The following is a 20245-nucleotide window of genomic DNA, read 5'->3' as shown; positions in this document are numbered from 1 at the left end:
AACTGTATGTAGGAATTCTAGCTGAGATTAACAGAAGACCAGCATTTTCAGTTCTGTTGTATACCTTGGAACTCTCTCTCCCTCCCTCTGTGAAGTCACGTCGTTCCTTTTCTCTGCTGAACTTTGTTCATCTGCTTCATTCTCCTTTCTACAGACTGGGTTGTTCTATCTGATTTCTCTGTCATATAAATACAGTATTTCAACCTCTATTTTGCCTGTACTGACAGGTACACCACCTGCACCTGGTTCAGTCTCTTCAAGTCTCAGGGATGAGAAAAGAGATCATGAATGAGACAAACTTGTTCACATGGCCGTTGGATTGATGATATCTAGTCTACTCTGTTATTTCTCGGGGCATATGAGCTAAGTGAGGTCTTGCCCTTTAACGGGGCAAAGAAAATACATACCGTTGTAATATCTATATATGACTCTTTTTTAATTTTTTTGAGGAATTTGAATGTTTCTTTTAAAATTACTCATGAAGTGTGGGCATTGTGGTGCACCTGTTTAAACCACTGCTTGCAATACCTGTATCTGCTGTCAGAGTGCTGATTTGAGCACCAGATACTCTGCTTCTGATCCAGCTTCTCGCTGATGCGTTATAGGGACAGTAGGTGATGGCCCAAGTGCCTGGGCCCCTGTCACCCACCTACCCACATGGGAGACCCAGACGGTGTACCTGGCTCCTAGCTTCAGCCTGGCCCAGTCCTGGCTGTTGTGGCCATTTTGGTAGTGACCCAACTGATAGACCATATCTCTTTGTTGGTCTGTCTGTCTCTCTCTCTCTCTCTCTCTCTCTCTCTCTCTTTCTCTTTCTATCACTCTTATCTTTCAAGTAGAGAAAAATAGACATTTTAAAAAATTTTTATTAATATAAAGAAAACTGATTTGATGTATTTCATAGATACAATTCTTAGAAGATAACCATACTTTCCTTCTTTCCCCCCTTCAATTCTCCTTTCCTTCCTTTTTTCTTTAATTTTTGAAAAACAAAAAAACATAATTTCAATCCAATCAAATCACTGGCTTAATGCACCACTAACCATAATATTCAACAAGTAAAAAAATAGAAAGACCATGGTTCCACAAGAGTGTAAACAAGTACTAAAAAAAAAAAAGAATCAAGTCTCAAGATGTCCATTTTGTTCCTATACATTTTTTGTATCCTATATTAACTGCTACATATCAGAGAAAACAGGATATTTTTCTTTTTGAGGCTGGTTTATTTCACTAAGCATGATGGTTTCTAGTTACACCTATTTTGTGGCTAAAGACAGGATTTCATTCTTTTTTATGGCTGAGTAGTATTCTATAGTATATATATATGACATTTTCTTTATCCATTTTGTTTATGGACTTCTGGCTTGATTCCATATCTTAGCTATTATGAATTCAGCTGCAATAAACATGAGGGTACAAATAACTCTGTTATATGTTGATTTAATTTTCTTTGGGTAAATTCCCAGGAGTGGGGTGGCTGGGTCATAGGGTAGATCTATTTTCAGATAACTGAGCCAATCTCCATACTGTCTTCCATAATGGTTGTACTAGTTTACATTCCCACCAACAGTATCTTTCCCAGCATTTTTTTTTCTTTTTGATGATAGCCATTCTGACAGGGGTGAAGTGAAACCTCACTGTCGTTTTTATTTGCATTTTTATTTGCATTTTTTCCTGTGTCTGTCTGTTGGTCATTTGTATTTTGTCCTTTGAAAAACCCCTGTTCATGTCCTTTGCCCATTTCTTAACTGGATTATTTGTTTTGTTATTGCTGAGTTCTTAAGCTCTTTATATAGCCTGGATATTAATCCTTTATCCGATACATGGTTTACAAATACTTTCTTCCATTCTATCAGTTGCCTCTTCACTTTGTTGAGTGTTTCCTTTGCAGTGCAGAAGATTTTAGCTTGATGTAATCCCTTTTGTCTGTTTTTGCTTTATTGCCTGTGCTTCTGAGTTTTTTTCCCAAGAAGTCTTTGCCTATGCCAGTGTCTTGCAGAGTTTCCAAGATGTTTTCATCTAGTAATTTGATAGTATCAGGACATAGATTTAGACCTTTGATTCACTGAAAGTTGATTTTATTATAAGGTCTGAAGTAGAGGTCTTGTTTCATACTTCTACATGCATAAATCCAGTGCACCATTTGTTGAAAAGACTGTCCTTTCTCCAGGGATTGATTTTATCTTGTTTGTCAAAGATTAGGTGGTTGCAGCTGTGTGGGTTAATTCCTGAGCCTTCTGTTCTGTTTTATTAGGCTCCATGTCTGTTTTTGTGCCAACTAGGCTGTTTTGGTTATAACTGCCCTGTAGTATGTCTTGAAATCTAGTATTGTGATGCTTCTGGCTTTGTTTTTGTTGTTTAAGACTGCGTTAGCTATTTGGGATCTCTTGTGTTCCCATATGAATTTTAGCATTCTTTTTTCTAGATTTGAGAAGAATGTCTTTGATATTTTGATTGGGATCACGTTGAATCTGTAAATTGCTTGAGTAGTATGGACATTTTGATGATGACGATCCATGACCATGGAAGATTCTTCCATTATTCTGTGTCTTCTTTTTTCTTTCTTTAATGTTTTCTAATTTCATTGTAGAGATCTTTCACATTCTTGGTTAAATTTATTCTGAGGCATTTAAATTTTTTTGTAGTTACTGTGAATGGGACTGATCTTCGAAGTTCTTTCTTAGCCCTAGCATTGTCTGTGTATTCAAAGGCGATTAATTTTTGTGTGTTGATTTTATATTCTGCAACTTTACCAAGCTCTTCTGTGAGTTCCACGAGTCTGTTAGTGGAGTCTTTGGATTCCCCTATATATATGGGAATCTGCACATAAGAATAATTTTACTTCCTCCTTTCTAAGTTTTATACCTTTGATTTCTTTTTCTTGCCTAATGTCTCTGGCTAAAACTTCCAGAACTATATTGAGTAGCAATGGTGAAAGTGGGTACCCTTATCTGGTTCCCCATTCAATATGCTGGCTGTGGGTTTGTCATTAATTACCTTGATCATGTTGAGGAATGTTCCTTTAAAAACCCACTTTGCTTAAGGTTTTTATCATGAAAGCATGTATTTTATCACATGCTTTCTCTGCATCTACTGGGATAATCGTATGTTTTTTTATTCTTCAGTTAATGTAGCATATCACATTTATTGATTTGCCTGTGTTGAACCATCTCTGCATACCAGGGATAAATCCTACTTGATTTGGGTGAATGAACTTTCTGATGTGTTGTTGGATTAGCTTAGCTAATATTTTATCGAGGACTTTTGCATCTATGTTCATCAGGGATATTGGGCTATAGTTCTCTTTCTTTGTTATATCTTTTTCTGGTTTTGGAATTAAGGTGATGCAGGCCTCATAGAAGGAGTTTCGGGGAATTCGTTCCTTTTCAATTGTTTTGAATAATTTGAGAAGAATTGGAATTAGTGAAGCCATCCAGTCCTGGGCTTTTCTTTGTTGGGAGGGTCTTTATTATTGATTCAATCTCTGTCTTGGTTATTCATCCATTTAGCTTTTCTATATTTTCATGACTCAGTTTGAATAGATTGTATGTATCCAGAAATCTGTCCATTTCTTCTAGATTTTCTGGTTTGTTGGCATATAACTGTAGTATTTCCTGATGATTATGTTTATTTCTGTGGCATCCATTGTAACATCTCCTTTTTCATCTCTGATTTTATTAATTTGGGTCTTTCCTCCCCCTCTTTGTTGGGGGATTGTAATTGGGCCAATGGTATATCAATTTTGGTTTTTTTGTTTTGTTTTGTTTTTTTCAAAAAAAAACACAGCTCTTCATTTCACTGATCCTTCATATTGTTTTATTGGTCCAATTTTGTTTTTTTTTTTTTCCTTCTCTACTTTTAATTATTTCTTTCCTTCTAATTTGGGGTTTGGTTTGTTGTTCTTCTAGATCCTTGAAATGCATTGTTAGATAATTTATTTAATACCTTTCCAATTTCTTGATGTAGGTACTAATTGCTATAAACTTTTTTTAAATTAATTTATTTATTTGAAAGTCAGAGGTACATAGAGAGAGAGAGAGAGAGAGGTCTTCCATCCGATGGTTCACTCCCCAGATGGCTACAATGGCCAGAGCTGCGCTGATCCGGAGCCAGGACCCAGGAGCTTCTTCCAGGTCTCCCACATGGGTGCAGGGGCCCAAGGACTGCCTTCCCAGGCCATAGCAGAGAGCCGGATCAGAAGTGGAGCAGCCAGGTCTCGAACTGGTGCACCCATATGGGATGCCACCACTTCAGGCCAGAGCTTTAACTCACTGCGCCATGGCACTAGCCCCTAAACTTTCCTCTTACTACTGCTTTTGCTGTATCTGATATGTTGAATTATCATCTTCATTCATTTCTAGGATTTTTTTAATTTCCTTTCTGATTTCTTCTGTGACCCCCTGTTAATTAGGAGCATGTTGTTCAATCTCCACGTATTTGTGTATTTTCTAGAGTTTCTTAAGTTGTTAATTTCCAGCTTCATTCCATATGGTCAAAAAAGATAAGTGTTATGATTTCAATTATTTGAATTTGTTGAGACTTGCTTTATGGCCTATCACATGACCTGTCATAGAGAAAGTTCCATGCACTGATGAAAAGAATGTGTATTCTGTAGCTGTGGGATGAAACGTCTTGTAGGTTCATTTGGTCCATATGAAGATTAGTTCTGTTGTTTCCTTGTTGCTTTTTTGTCTAGTGGATATGTCCATTGAAAAAGGCAAGGTGTTGATGGCCCCCCTTTTTGTGTTGGGGCCTATGTCTCCCTTTAGATCCATTAACATTTGTTTTAAATAGCCAGCTGCCCTGGAATTGGGTACATATACACTTATGATAGTCACATTTTCCTGTTGAATTGATTCCATAAACATTACCTAATGCCCATCTTTGTCTCTTAACAGTTTTTGTGTTTAAGTCTGTCTGATATTAAGATAGCTACTACTGCTCGTTTTTGCTTTCTGTTAGTATGGAATATCTTTTTCCATCCTTTCGCTTTCATTTTCTGTGTATCTTTGTTGGTGAGGTGTGTTTCTTGCAGGCAACAAATAGATGGTTCTTGTTTTTTATTCCATTTAGCCAGTCTATGTTTTTTTTTTTTATTAAACTTTTATTTAATGAATATAAATTTCCAAAGTACAGCTTATGGGTCACAATGGCTTCCCCCCTCCCTTAACTACCCTCCCGCCCGCAACCCTCCCCTCTCCCGCTCCCTCTCCCCTTCCATTCACGTAAGGATTCATTTTCAATTCTCTTTGTATACAGAAGATCAGCTTAGCATATATTAGGTAAGGTTTTCAACATTTTGCCCATATAGCAATACAAAGTGAAAAAACTACCATTGGATTACTAATTATAGCATCAAATAGCAATGTACAGCACATTAAAGACAGAGAACCCACATGATTTTTTTTCGAATTAATTAACTTTCTATGTTTTTTAATTGAAGAATTTAAGCTATTTACATTCAGTGTTATTACTGATATGTAATGACTTGGTTCTGCCATATTTCCATAAGTATTCCTGTTATTTGCTTTGGGTTTCCTTTGTACTTTTATTAGGAGATTTTCTAAAGTTCCACATGAAGTTTAAAAGCTTATAAATAATAATATATTCAAATTCAGTTGGTGGGCCAAAATCTAGTTCCATGTTTTGTTGTGAGTTAAAACATGTAAAGGATTAAAGACCTTTTTAGGTAGTCATTGCCATGTCAGAATTCTAGTTAAGAATTGAATTTGTGTTCATTTGACTCTTTCATTATTCATAGGAGGTGCTTTAACTATGTACAAATTAGCAAGGGTAATGACCTACAAATAACATTAAAAGTATTAGAATCAAATAGTATTTTTATGAGAGATAAAATGAATTGATTATTTTTAATATTAAGCATTTCAATAAATCTTGGCATTTCACTTTCTTTTTTCTTTCATATTTCCAGGGAAAGAGGTTTTGGTTAGTTCAGGTGTTAGGAAACATTTTTTTGCCAAAGGCCATTTGAATATTTGTAACATAATTCATGGGCCATACAAAATTATCAACTTAAAAATTAGCCTGTTACAGATTTGTTGAATTTCAAGTTCTGACTGCTGTTGCCTAAACAGAGCTGGACCAAATGTTTTGTGAGCTCTACATTCCTCACTCCTGGGGTAAATCAAGGATATTTTAGTAGTTTGTAAACCTCAGTCTAGAATTTGATTTCAAGTACTCTTGAGAGTTAAAGCAGTCTTTGTATTCCTGTGATATTGTATCTTTTTTTTTTTTTTTTTACTCAAACCAGGGCACTTTAAGCAATAGAAAAAAATTAATAGGCTTTAATAAATCTCCAAAAGAGAAACAAAAATTAGAGATTTGAAACAGGTGTGTGTCCTGGTGGACAGAGACTATAATCCGGGGAACAGGTAGCAGATGTATTTAAATCACTTTAGGTTGAAGGTAAGAAACATTATCTGCCCACTATCTTTGTCCCCAAAACTTTCAAAGGCTAACTTTGTTGAATATTGTTAAATGATTATACCAGCTATTGTATATGTATGTTTCTGGAATTGGTTTTCTGACAGAAAATAGTTTCCTAGGAAGTGTGTTACCTTCCTGAAGCTGAATTCTGCTCATACCACCTGCCTATTCCAGAATTTCCCATGGTCTCTCCAAGTTCTGTGATAACAAAGGCTGAGCTCTCTCTTGGCATTCTCTGAGAATACCAAGATCTTACTGCAGCTTATCTTTCCATATTTTCATTGTTTTCCTCTCTATACTTTGTAAACTAACTAATTAAACTTCTGACGATCTAACAAGCAAATCCCTTTGGTTTCCTGATTTTGGATCTTTATTTAAAGTATATGCTTGGGCCCAGCACCATGGCTCACTTGGTTAATCCTTTGCCTGCGGCGCCGGCATCCCATATGGGCACCAGGTTCTAGTCCCGGCTGCTCCTCTTCCTGTCCAGCTCTCTGCTGTGGCCCGGGAGGGCAGTGGAGGATGGCCCAAGTGCTTGGGCCCCTGCACCTGCATAGGAGGCCAGGAGGAAGCTCCTGGCTCCTGGCTTCGGATTGGCGCAGTGCCAGCCGTAGTGGCCATTTGGGGAGTGAGCCAACAGAAGAAAGACCTTTCTCTCTGTCTCTCTCTCTCTCTCTCTCACTGTCTATAACTCTACCTGTCAAATTAAAAAAAAAAAAAAAAGTATAGTCTTTAAAAAAAAAAAAAAGCCAGCTGGTTGGAATTAACCCACAAGTCATAGCTTCCCCAGTCCTTCAGTCTGAGAGACCATTTACTGCAGGGAAGGCTGGGTCTGGTGATCCTTGCTAGTAGGGATTGGTGAGAAAAATGTACTGGCAAAGCTTTCTTCTGTTTTAAAATGTATGTATGAAACTTCTCTTTTTTTGCATTGGATATGATTGTGTGAATGGGATGTGTGAAACTGCCCTAGTCATCTTTTTTGTACTTATTTGTTTACTTACATTTCATTTACTTGAGAGGCAGGGAGAGAAAGAGAAAATCTTTCATTCACTGGTTTACTCCTGAAATGCCTACAAACAGCCAGAGCTGAACCAAGCTGTAATCAGGAGCCTGGAACTCCATCTTTCTCCCATTTAGATTGCAGGGGCCCAAGCCTTGGAGCCATTATCTGCTGACTCCCAGGCGTATTAGGAGGAAGCTAGACTAGAAGCAAGTAGCTAGGATTCAAACCAACACACAGATATGGAATGCAATCAAATCAAATGGTGACTTAACCCCCTGCACCCCAATGCCTGTGCCAAGTCAGCTTTTGATCACAAAAGGAAAAACCTGAAGTCCTAATAATAGAAGATTTGAGAAATTTGACATTTGCTTCTAGTGAAGAATAATCCTTCCTGACAAAACCCTTACAGAATGTCTACTTTGTATTTTCTCCATTATTGATTCTTCAAGTGGGTGGTATAGAGTATAACCAAATTGTTTAAGTTTTGTTACTGTTTCCATGCAATGAATACTTTTATGACATTACTCACTAGTCCTTTTCTGTCACTTTTTATTTTTATTTATTTATTTATTTTTTGACAGGCAGAGTGGACAGTGAGAGAGAGAGAGAGACAGAGCGAAAGGTCTCCCTTTGCCATTGGTTCACCCTCCAATGGCCGCCGCGGCCGGCGCACTGCGCTGATCCGAAGGCAGGAGCCAGGTGCTTATTCTGGTCTTCCATGGGATGCAGGGCCCAAGCACTTGGGCCATCCTCCACTGTACTCCCGGGCCATAGCAGAGAGCTGGCCTGGAAGAGGAGCAACCAGGACAGAATCCGGTGCCCCAACCGGGACTAGAACCCAGTATGCCAGCGCTGCAGGCAGATTAGCCTATTGAGTCGTGGCGCCGGCCTGTCACTTTTTTAAAAAAAGATTTATTTTATTTATTTCAAAGACAGTTACAGAGAGAGGTAGAGACAGAGAGAGAGAGAGGTCTTCCATCTGCTGATTCACTCCCCAGATGGCCGATCCAAAGCCAGGAGCTTCTTCCGGGTCTCTCATGTGGGTCTAAGAGCCCAAGGACTTGGGGCCATCCTCTACTGCTTTTCCAGGCCATAGAAGAGAGCTGGATTGGAAGAGGAGCAGCTGGGACTAGAACCAGCGCCCATATGGGATGCTGGCGCCTCAGGCCAGAGCTTTAACCCACTGCGCCACTGCACTGGCCCCTCTGTCACTTCTTTTAGTGATTTAGCTTTGTTGTTTGATAAAGTGTTCCATGGATATTTTTCTGTTGCTGATATTTTTTAAGCTTTGAGAAATAACTGTAGTGTTCTTTTATAATTGAAAAGATTGTATATTTACTGAAACAAATAATTTTGTATCACATGGGCCTTAGACTTTATCTAAGTTTGGTTTTCTGAAATACGAGAAGAAAACATTTCCACCTTGAGGAATGAGTAAATGCCCCATAGATACAAACCAGAGGGTTGAGGACGTAGTGCTTCAGTATATAATCAACTTATCAACTTTCTAGGGTTATCAATCTCCTCTCCTCTAGTGGTTGGGACTTTTTCAGATAATTGCAGAGTTCTTTTTATCAACCGTGTGTTTTAAGTCTCATTCATGCAGAAGACATTTATTCCAGCTGTCCTAGAGGTTGTTTCTTGAGACTTGGGGTCAGGGGAGAGTATTGCATTTGAGCCTACATAATGATCCTGCATTGCTCTTATATGGCTTACAGTTTACATTTCAATCTATGAGGACATGCCCCAGAGTGAGTGACAGGTGGGAGAAGTGAATCTGCTATTTTCTGTATTATACTCAATTCTACCATACAGATTTATAGAGAGAATCTCCTTTACATATTATGTGTTTTTAATGTTTAAAGCTACTGTATGTACTGTATCGAAGGGGATCCGTTGATCTCATACACTGGAGGTAAACTGGCTGGTAGTTTACAGAGAAACTTTACAGTCTGTCTCTACTGTCGCATGTTGTTAATGTGTTTTCGGGGATAATCTGGACCAAAAGCAAGTTTTACTTTGACCAATAACTTTAGAAACTAACATTTTCATTGTATAATGGGGCTTCTTGTAATCTGATAAAGCTGAGGCATAGCAGGCCTATCAGAAGGTGATGAAAAATGACAGTAGGGAAGGGAGTTAGCATAGGAGTAATTGCATATGGTTGGAAATGACAGGCTGAGGGATTCAACTTTATTGAAGGCATTAAATAATCATTATTCCGAGCTGAGTAATAACTTGATGCAATCTGTATTTTAGAGTAGTATGTCTCAAATGATGTTCCCATGATTTAACAAGCCGGATGGGGTTTCCATTACTGTAATTGAATAATTTAGTTTCTTTTCCAATTGCCAGGAAAAAAATGTTAATGATTAGAATGTTCCCAAAGTTTTTCTCCAAGAAGTAGCAAAAAAGTATTCATGGAAAAATTCAAGTTTAGTTTAGCACCTTATTTTCCACTGGTAAGTGTTAGTGGCTACACTTTGATGTTGTAATGTATAAGCAGTCATTTTTCTGCTGGCCAATGTGATAGAATTAAATATGTTGATTTTTCATGGTGAATTTTGCAAATAACCATTTAGGATTTAGATGAACCTTTGCCTGAATAAATGTGACAGCCTTACTGACAGTGATGAAAGGCTGGGGACAGAGAGACCAATTATTTTAAATCCTTTCTTAACTTTTTATTTGATGTACACAAGTGTTTTGAATAACCTATCAGCATATATTTGGGTATTTACTATGTTTTCTTATGGGGAGCTTTCTAGAGGACCCAGGAAATGTATATAATATAATCCACATTCTCAATAACCTTAGTTTTACGTGATAAAAATTACCCCAGTGTTACAATATATAGTTTGCAGGGGTGGGGAGAGGGTGAGCAGGCAGGTGTTTGGTTTAGCATTAAGCCAGCTGTCGGGACACCCACTTCACATCATTGGAGTATCTGAGTTCAAGTCTAGGCTCCACTTCTTATTCTGGCTCCCTGCTTATACCTTCCTGACTCCAACCTGGGCCAGCTCTGAGTGTGGTAGGCACTGGGGAAATGAAACAGTGAAAGAAAGATCTCTGTCTCTGTTTTTCTATGCCTTTCAAATAATAAGTAAATGGGGCTGGTATTTGACACAGCAGATTAAGTCACCACGTGAGATGCCTGTCCCATATCTGTGTGCCTAGTTTGAGTCTCAGCTCTTCCACTTCTGATCGAGTTTCCTGCTAATGCACACCCTTGGGTGGCAGCAGTGACAGCTCAAGTGCTTGGGTCCCTACCGCCCACGTGGGAGACGTGGATGGAGTTGCAGGCTGCTGACTTAGCTCAGCCCCAGATGTTGAGGGCATTTCAGGAATGAACTAGAAGATGGAAGATCTTTTCTGTGTCTGTCTTTAATATAAAATAAAAATTTAGCAAATTTTTTTCAAAGATAGATGCTAACTGGCGTTAGGTGTTCAGATGTAGTCATCGAGGCTTTGAGTAATCAAGGAGGACTTCTTAGAGGAGGAAAGACTTGAATAGTTCTCATGATTAGAAATGCAGGAAGAAGAAGAGCCTCTCTGAAAGAAGCGGCTGGTACATAAACGTGGGCTTCGATCTGACAAGAGTAGACTGTCTCCCGTGACGTCCTGGAAGACAGGATCGGTTAGGTTGGACCAAACCATGAACACAATCCCAGAGTTCCACATTGTCTTAAACAACCTGAAAACTAGCTAGATCATTCTTCTTGTGTAATTCTTCAAGGTTTTAAAACATTTAAATTTTAGCTTGTGCCGTGGCTCACTAGGCTAATCCTCCGCCTTGCGGCGCCGGCACCCCAGGTTCTAGTCCTGGTCTGGGCACCGGATTCTGTCCCGGTTGCCCCTCTTCCAGGCCAGCTCTCTGCTGTGGCCCGGGAGTGCAGTGGAGGATGGCCCAAGTGCTTGGGCCCTGTACCCCATGGGAGACCAGGAGAAGCACCTGGCTCCTGCCTTCGGATCAGCGTGGTGCGCCGGCCGCAGCGCGGCGGCCATTGGAGGGTGAACCAACGGCAAAGGAAGACCTTTCTCTCTGTCTCTCTCTCTCACTGTCCACTCTGCCTGTCAAAAAAAAAAAAACAAAAAACAAAAACAAAAACAAAAACACACACACACACATTTAAATTTAAATTTTAAACATTTAAATCCTCAAGTAATCTTTTGGTTAAATGTCTTTATAATTCAGCTATCATATTCTGTGACAAGTAGCCCTAATTCAAAAATCTGAAATCCAAAATCCAAAACTTTTTAAATGCTGACACCACAGTGAAAAATCCCACATTGACCCCATGTGATGGGTCACAGTCAAAATGCATGTGCACTAAAATTATTGTATAAAATTACCCTAAAGATGTGTATATATGTGAAACATAAATGAATTTCATGTTTAGACTTGGATCCTATTTTCTAAGATATCTCATTAGGTATATGCAAATGTGTCAAAATCTCAAACCCAAAACCCAAAACGGGTCCGAAGTATTCTGGGATAGCCAACCTAAAATTAGAAATGAAATGTAATCAACTGCTTTGATGGTCTTGGTGTGCATATTCTTTTGTCTTTGTGTATTCTGGGAATAAGTTTGATAAAACACATTCATTCCAAAGTGCTGTCAAGCAGTGATCGCCAGAGGAGAGTCCCACCCTCACAGACCTTAGATTCCAACTGTCAGGATTTGGCAGGGGTTGGAAAACAGGAAGAAAGGTGGTCGTTCAAGGAAGAAGTAGGAGTATGTTGTCGTTTTCAATAGGGTGGTCAGAACAGGTACCTGAAAGGAAGATAATATTTTTTTCAGATCCAGTGAGCAAAATTCACATAATGGACATCTGTGGCATTTTTCTAAAAGCTTTGATAGTTGATTTTACTCATAAGAATGTATTTGCTAAGATGTCGAAGGGAACAAAAGCAGATGCTCAATTCTGTTTTCCCATCCAATGATTTTTCAGATGAACGCGCTGGACACCCTTGGTCAGACTGCTTTGCATAGAGCTGCCCTCGCAGGCCACCTGCAGACCTGCCGCCTCCTGCTGAGTTATGGCTCTGATCCCTCCATCATCTCCTTACAAGGCTTTACAGCAGCACAGATGGGGAACGAAGCGGTGCAGCAGATTCTGAGTGGTGAGTCCAGACAGAGAGCTTGTTTTGTGCCTTCCAGTCCAGTTCCACGGAAATATACCAACAAACCATACCACTTATTTTCCTAAGTAGCTCTCTGAAGTGTTGTTTTTTTCTGCCCAATTTTTTTTTTTATTCCTATCTTTGCAGTTTAGTCTTTGCTCTTTCTGCACTCTCCCTTTTTGGTAGGGTGAAGCACAGGTATCCTGAGAAGGAGAAAAATATACTTTTAACTGTAGTTAAAAACTTGACTTAAGGGTGTTATGATCAAAGAGAACTGAAAACTCATATAAGCATGTAGAATTATAGTGGCTCTAAAACCGATCAAAGAGAAAATTGTGTCATTCAAATGGTAATGACCTTTAATTAATTGTTCTTGTATGTGTAATGTTCGGACCTGCTTTTATAATTCTTAACTTCATGGTACTAATATAAAATTATTTTGTCTTTTCCTGATTTAAATATAATTATGAAATCTTGCTGAATGTTATAGTATTTGCCTAGTACAATGTTAGATATTTTAATATTTAGTTTGTTGAGGAAGATCAAACATTAATATGAAAATAGACATTGGCTACCTAATTCTAAAATGGAAGGAAATAACACAGTCTACCCACTGAAAAATGATCAGCTACGTTCAAAAGAAACTTATTATTACTGGCTCCTCTGCTACCCTTTTGATTTGGTGTGTAGAATATATCTGCTACAGACTAAAATAACAAACAAACAAAATGGAAAAAGCTACAGATTAAAATAATTGATAAATATTAAGTAGTAATACTCCATAGTAGGAGACAAAAATTGGCCCCTTAAATTTCTAAAGGGCTTCCAAGAAGTTCAGCCCAAATGGGAATGACTGCTGGGTGCTGAAATGGAGCCCTCCACATTCCATAGTGATCATGGTATGTGTGTTGTAAGAGCTGGATCAGTGCTAACAACCTCATAAAACTATTGTTGTGAAAACTATTGATTAGAGCTGATTTTCTTAGTGCTAGCTCACTCTTACATGGTGAGCATGAGCTGATGTTTACACACTGCGGGAAAGCCTATCTCAGGCATTTTCACTCTCAGAATGAGTAGGCTGTGTCTGAAGGAGTGAAGTTTCCTATTGTAGGAGTGCAAGCTTAAACTATTTAAAACATGACTTTTACCTCCTTCTTCTGCAGAGCAATGGAGCATTTGCTTAAAGAAGATATCTCTCTGTGAATAGGAAATGTTTCTGTCTTCTTAGTAAATTCTAATGATTTCTAAAAATTGTGATTGTTATTAAAATATGCTAAATTTGCTCTCATATTTTCTACTAAGCATCATTTAGTATTGAATTTTAAGTTAGTTTCTGTAAGTAGTAACTATGAATCAAACATACAACTATTATGTCAAAATTTCTAATAATATTGAACATAATTTTAAAGAAATAATTAACAAAATGGAGAAGAAAGGATTGAGTCAATCAAGAAGCTTAGAGCCATACAATACTTTTTTTTAAATTATATTTATTTGAAACTCAGAGTTAAACAGAGAGAGAAGGAGAGGCAGAGAGAGAGGTCTTCCATCCACTGCTTCACTCCCCAATTGGCCTCAACAGCCGGAGCTGGGCCAATCCAAAGCCAGGAGCCAGGAGCTTCTTCTGGGTCTCCCACTCGGGTGCAAGGGCCCAAGGCCTTGGGCCATCTTCCAGTCTTTCCTAGGCCAGAGCAGAGAGCTGGATTGGAAGTGGAGCAGCCGGGACTAGAACCAGCACCCATATGGGATGCCAGCACCGCAGGAGGCAGCTTTATCTGCTACACCACAGTGCCGGCCCCATACAGTACTTTTTTAAAATGTCTTCTAAATAAATGCAGTTGGGGTATTTGAGCTCTGGTAAAAGATAAAATTAAGTACTGAATCATACAAGAAATATTCTTCAATTATTTTGATAATTCTGCTTTTAAAATTGATTTGTAAAATAAGACATGTCAAAACGTCAAAATTTTAGTGTAATTTTTAATATTCTTTATTGATCTGGAAAGTAAAGATACTCGATATTATGGTATAGTTTTATACTTCAGAACAATTTTGTTTTTGGCTTCTTTTCTGGGAATTCTTTCTTGTTTGAAAGAGACTGTAATTTTTAATTAATTAATTAATTAATTTTTTAGAGCTAGAAAGAGAGAGATCACCCTCCCATCTGCTGGGTTGTTCCTCCAGATGCCCGCAACAGCCAGAGGTGGGCCAGGCTAAAACTGGGATATAGGAAATTAATTCAGGTCTCCCATGTGAGTGACATAGAGCCTACTACCTGAACCGTCATCTGCTGCCTCTCTGGGAATGCATTAGCAGGCAGCTGGAATTGGGAGCAGAGCCAGGACTCAGTCCCAGATGTTCGAAAACGGAATGTGGGCACTACACAAACACTGCCCCTGAGAATATAATTTCTTAAATTAATATTTCTGGTAGGAAATTGTGTCTGTAGGCTGTGGATCATGTAGTAACTGACTTTTCAGTTTAACTGCATTTATTAATCCATTTCCAGGTTATAGCTATCATCTCGATCATATAGTAAGTTGGCATTCTGTTCTAAGTAACATCCTAAAGATTCATTGAAATACATGTGCTAGCAATCAGCTTCAGATTTACTTTAGAAGCTTCAAGTCTGTGGTTGCCAGAAGATTGTATTAATGAAGTTTTTGGGCTGGCACTGTGGTGGAGCAGGTTAAGCCACCAAACCCGTGACATCAGCATTCCATGTGGGCACCAGTTTGAATCCTAACTGCTCCACTTCTGATCCAGCTCCCTGCTAATGCACCCAGGAAAAAGTGGTGGCACAAGTATAAGTACTTGGGCCACTCACGTGGGAGACCTGAATGGAGTCCCTGCATCCTGGCTTCAGCCTGGCCAATTGGCAGCCACTGGGGGAGTGAACCAGCAGATAGAAGATAATCTATTTCTCCACCTCTCTTTGTAACTCTGCCTTTCAAATAAAAAATATGTTTTGAAGTTTTCCTTGTAAGTTACTGGCAATATTTATGTCAAAATTAATATCAGAGCAAAGAAGATAAAGATGAATAGATTTTCATGAATCAGCATTTTAAAAAACATCATTTCAGAAAATGTGTTTTCTCTAGTCCGCTGTGTCTAATTTGGTAGCCACTAGGTACCTGTGAACTACACTTAAGTTAATTAAGTTAAATAAACTGAAAAGCCGTTCAGCAGTCTCACTAACCACATTTCTGGTACTCAGCAGACACATTTGGCCCATGGCTACCATATTAGCACAGATAACAAGTATTTCCAACATCACACAGTTCTTTTGGACAGAACTTTTAGACTAGATCTTGAGCTGATTTCTTCAGATTGTATATCCCAGTGTGGGATAAGCATTCCTTTGATGTAATCATATACACAGATGAGGATTTAGAAGCTTATGACAGTTCAATTAAACATTGAAATCCTTGTTTACAGTGACACGTAGAAATAGGCCACTAAGGCTGGTTGCCAGGATAGTAGTCTAATACTAATCAAAGAGCTACTCTACAAGAGATATTTTTAAGTAAAAAACTGCTTTCCAGCCTTTGAAACTTTTGTTTTAAATTCTGGTGAGCCAGAATAGGATCATACAAAAAATTAGAAGCCCATCACCATAATTTCATATTCTACAAAAACCAGTATACTTAAAAAGAGTTTTACTAATACAGCATTTTGCATATCAACTACTCTTCCTTTACTTACACTTCTTTTTGAACTGTATTTTTAAAATATTTTTATTATTTGATTTTATTTGAAAGGCTGAATGACAGAGAGGGAAAGAGAAAGCAAGGAAGCAAGAGAGATCTTCCATGCGCTGGCTGCAACAGCCAGAGCTAGGCCAGGCCAAAGGCGGGAGCCAGGGACTCCATCCAGGTCTCCCACATGGCACTTGGAATGCAAGTACTTGAGCCATCAAGTGCTACATCTCAGGCACATTAGCTGGAAGGTGGATCGGCAGCAGAGGGTGGGATTGAATCCCAGACACTCCTATGAATGCAGGTACCCCAAGCAGCTGCTTCACCTTCTGGCCACACACAACCCTAACTTCACTTTTTATATTCCTTTGTTTTTTTGTTTTTTTGTTTTTTTTTTTTGACAGGCAGAGTGGACAGTGAGAGAGAGAAAGGTCTTCCTTTGCCGTTGGTTCACCCTCCAATCGCCGCCGCGGTAGCGCGCTGCGGCCAGCGCACCGCACTGATCCGATGGCAGGAGCCAGGTGCTTCTCCTGGTCTCCCATGGGGTGCAGGGCCCAAGGACTTGGGCCATCCTCCACTGCACTCCCTGGCCACAGCAGAGAGCTGGCCTGGAAGAGGGGCAACCGGGACAGGATCGGTGCCCCGACCGGGACTAGAACCCGGTGTGCCGGCACCGCAAGGCGGAGGATTAGCCTAGTGAGCCGTGGCGCTGGCCATATTCCTTTGTTTAATTATGTATCACTGTAGTACAAAATTCCCGGGTTGGTATATATATTCTTTCAGTTAATACTTTGTACACATTGTTTCTGAAAATGAGTCTGTTGTAAGCTTATTCAAGATTTATAGTAGATGCAGGACTCTACAGTTAGTATAATAATTTAATCAATATCTTTATTTTCTGCTCTTTGATCAAGACTAAGATTTTGTTTTTTGAGAAACATTCTTACATTTTCATAAAACTTTTTACTTGATGATAAAATATACCCTTTACTGGTCAGTGTGCATCAAGATGGGTGTGGCAATTTCCAACAATTTGTTAGAATTCAAGACGTCAGCCATATTGTGTCCCAAAATTCTAAAATTGTGGCCACCATTTTGTTTTGTTTAAATGATTAATAAAAATGTCACCTATATAGGTAGTCAAAAGATGTTTCAGCGAGTTATAAACTGCCACTCTCATAGGAATGTAATACAAATGGACTTTTTCCCAGTAAATGCAGTAACTCCCATGCACACTTTGAATGCATGCACTTGAAGTGAAAGAACAGAATAAGGGCAATAAAAGCAAAAGCTAAAATTTGACATTCACGTTAACCCCAGTATAAATTAGCATGGAGGTCTGTTCAGCAAATGTTTTGTGACCGTTTCCCACATGGGAAAGAATGTAAGGAAGTGCAAGATCTGACTCCTCAGTAAATTGCACAAGCTAACAATTGTAATATAATTTTCCCTTTTAAAGAATGGAATTTTGCAGTGTACTTCATTTTATGAAACATTCTCTCCTTTCCTCCCTGTAATTTTGGCATTTTATCTGCTAAGTATTATCATTATGATGATCAAATAAACAGTTTATCTGCCAATGAAGAATTTTCATTACTTACTGTTTAAAAACTACTCTCCTGAACAAAGCACTTTAAGCCATAAGAACTGAAGTACTTCTTCTGAAATGTGAAACCTCTTTATAACAGTACTTGATCTTCTCACTTGGACAGTGGGCTTAAATGTGTCTTTGATCATAAGATAATGCAATCTTAAGTCTGAAACACATTGAGAAGGAAACCAGTTCCCCCTATGTAAGCATAAAAGCCAAGCAAGTATTGCCCAAAGTGACAGAAAATGGAGCTCAGTCTACAATGCAGGTCTCCTGGAGCTCAATCTTTTTGCATTACATGTGTGTTTGTGTGTGTGCACTCATTATAAAAGCCACACTTAATGTCTATGGCCATACTTTGGGTGATATATTATCAATTTTTTTTTTTTTCAAAACCTGCCTTGTTTGGAGCAAAGCAAGATGAATTTTTGGTTGGCTTATATTGGATTAATCAAAATACCTCATTTGTTACCATCTGGATTTTTTTTAAGACTTAATTTATTTATTTATTTGAAAGAGTTAGCAGAGAGAAAGGGAGAGAGAAAGGTAGAAAGAAACAGAGACAGAGGTCTTCTCCAATTCATTCTCCAAGTGGCCACAAAGGCCAGGGCTGAGCTAGGCTTGAAGCCAGGAGCTTCATCCGGGTCTCCCACATGGGTGGCAGAGGCCCAAGTATTTGGGCCATCTTGTGCTGCTTTTCCCAGGCTGTTCGCAGGGAGCTGGATCAGAAGTGGAGCATCCAGGACACACATTGGCACCTATATAGGATGCTGGCATCACAGGCAACAGCTTCACCTGCTACGCCACAGTGCAGCCCCCAGCCTCTGTATTTAACTGTCCAATTATATTTTTGTTTAACATTGATCTCATACGTTCTAATTATACATTTTAAATTGCATTTCCCTGAAGCCAGGTGTGAATTAAACAAATGTCTGTATTTAGTAGGCCATTTTTATTCACTGATTATACTTTCTAAAATAATTCTGATTCCAGGAATAGTTTTATATTAAGGCTAAAAATAAAAATTAAACATTAGGTTTCCATAACAGGTATGTGTCAAAGCTTTGATAGAGCACTTTGTAAAACCAAGGTGTCAGGAAGATATTCTCGATCTCCAGTTTCTAGGTTTCCGTAGTCTCTTTGTCAATTGTTTTATCATAATATTTACAGAAGGAGTAGTAGCGATGGGTGAAGATTTGTGTATATTAGTATTTATTTACATGTGGCTTAGGAAAATATGGAAATAGATGGAAACAAGAGAACACTTTCTTATTGGAAAAGAGATTAAGAAAAACTCCATGGTGGAGCTCAGAAATTCCTGATGCCTCAATCTCTTCTCACTCACCACCAAATGGCTCTCCGTGCTTCATGGCTTTGTGGTATCAGGAGGACTAACAGCAGACCTTCTTTTTGTGCAGAAAGTACACCTGTACGCACTTCCGACGTTGACTATCGGCTTTTAGAAGCATCTAAAGCTGGAGACTTGGAAACTGTGAAGGTGAGTGAGTACTCTTACTGTCTGATGCAGTGCTGTTAAACTTTGCAAATCAATCCACTTTTTTTTTTTTAAAAGATTTACTTATTTGAAGGACAGAGTTGCAGAGAGAGAGAGAGAGAGAGAGAAAGAAAGAAAGAAAGAAAGGTCTTCCATCCACTGGTTCACTCCCCAGATGGCCACAATGGCCAGAGCTGCACCAACCCAAAGCCAGGAGCCAGGAGCTTCTTCCAGGTCTCCCATGGGGTGCAGGGCCCAAAGACTTGGGCCATCTTCTACCAGTTTCCCAGGCCATAGCAGAGAGTTGGATTGGAAGTGGAGCAGCCTGGACTCGAACCAGCACCCATATGAAATGCTGGCACTGTACATGGCAGCTTGACCCGCTGTGCCACAGCACTGGCCCCAAACCAATCCACTTTTAAGCTTCTAAGTAAATCTGTTTAAATCCAGGCGATACTAAGGCTGAGCAGAAGAAAGATCCAGGTTCAGAAGATATCTTTACCACAAAGCAGTTCTCATGAAGTGCTTTATATCCGTTGGACCATCAAAAAGAAAAGTATGCACACACACACATTATTATTTTTTTTTTTTTTGACAGGCAGAGTGGACAGTGAGAGAGAGAGACAGAGAGAAAGGTCTTCCTTTGCCGTTGGTTCACCATCCAATGGCCACCGCGGCTGGTGCGCTGCGGCCGGCGCACCGCGCTGATCCAAAGCCAGGAGCCAGGTGCTTCTCCTGGTCTCCCATGGGGTGCAGGGCCCAAGCACTTGGGCCATCCTCCACTGCACTCCCGGGCCATAGCAGAGAGCTGGCCTGGAAGAGGGGCAACCGGGACAGAATCTGGCGCCCCAACCGGGACTAGAACCCGGTGTGCTGGCGCCACAAG

The 20245-nt window shown here is 39.3% G+C and overlaps 1 protein-coding gene across 1 annotated transcript in view; it reads left to right on the top strand.

Annotated features, from left to right (window-relative positions):
* TNKS (tankyrase) overlaps window positions 1-20245 on the top strand; it is a 216159-nt gene that overhangs the window by 150055 nt on the left and 45859 nt on the right. Inside the window, exons 12-13 of the mRNA XM_062213699.1 lie at window positions 12404-12575; window positions 19283-19362. Coding sequence (XP_062069683.1) covers window positions 12404-12575; window positions 19283-19362 — 252 coding nt within the window. The remainder of the gene's footprint in view (window positions 1-12403; window positions 12576-19282; window positions 19363-20245) is intronic.

The sequence above is a fragment of the Lepus europaeus genome, chromosome 16 (genome assembly GCF_033115175.1).
Source record: "Lepus europaeus isolate LE1 chromosome 16, mLepTim1.pri, whole genome shotgun sequence".
Taxonomy (NCBI): domain Eukaryota; kingdom Metazoa; phylum Chordata; class Mammalia; order Lagomorpha; family Leporidae; genus Lepus; species Lepus europaeus.
This window is presented reverse-complemented; position numbering and strand designations above follow the sequence as displayed.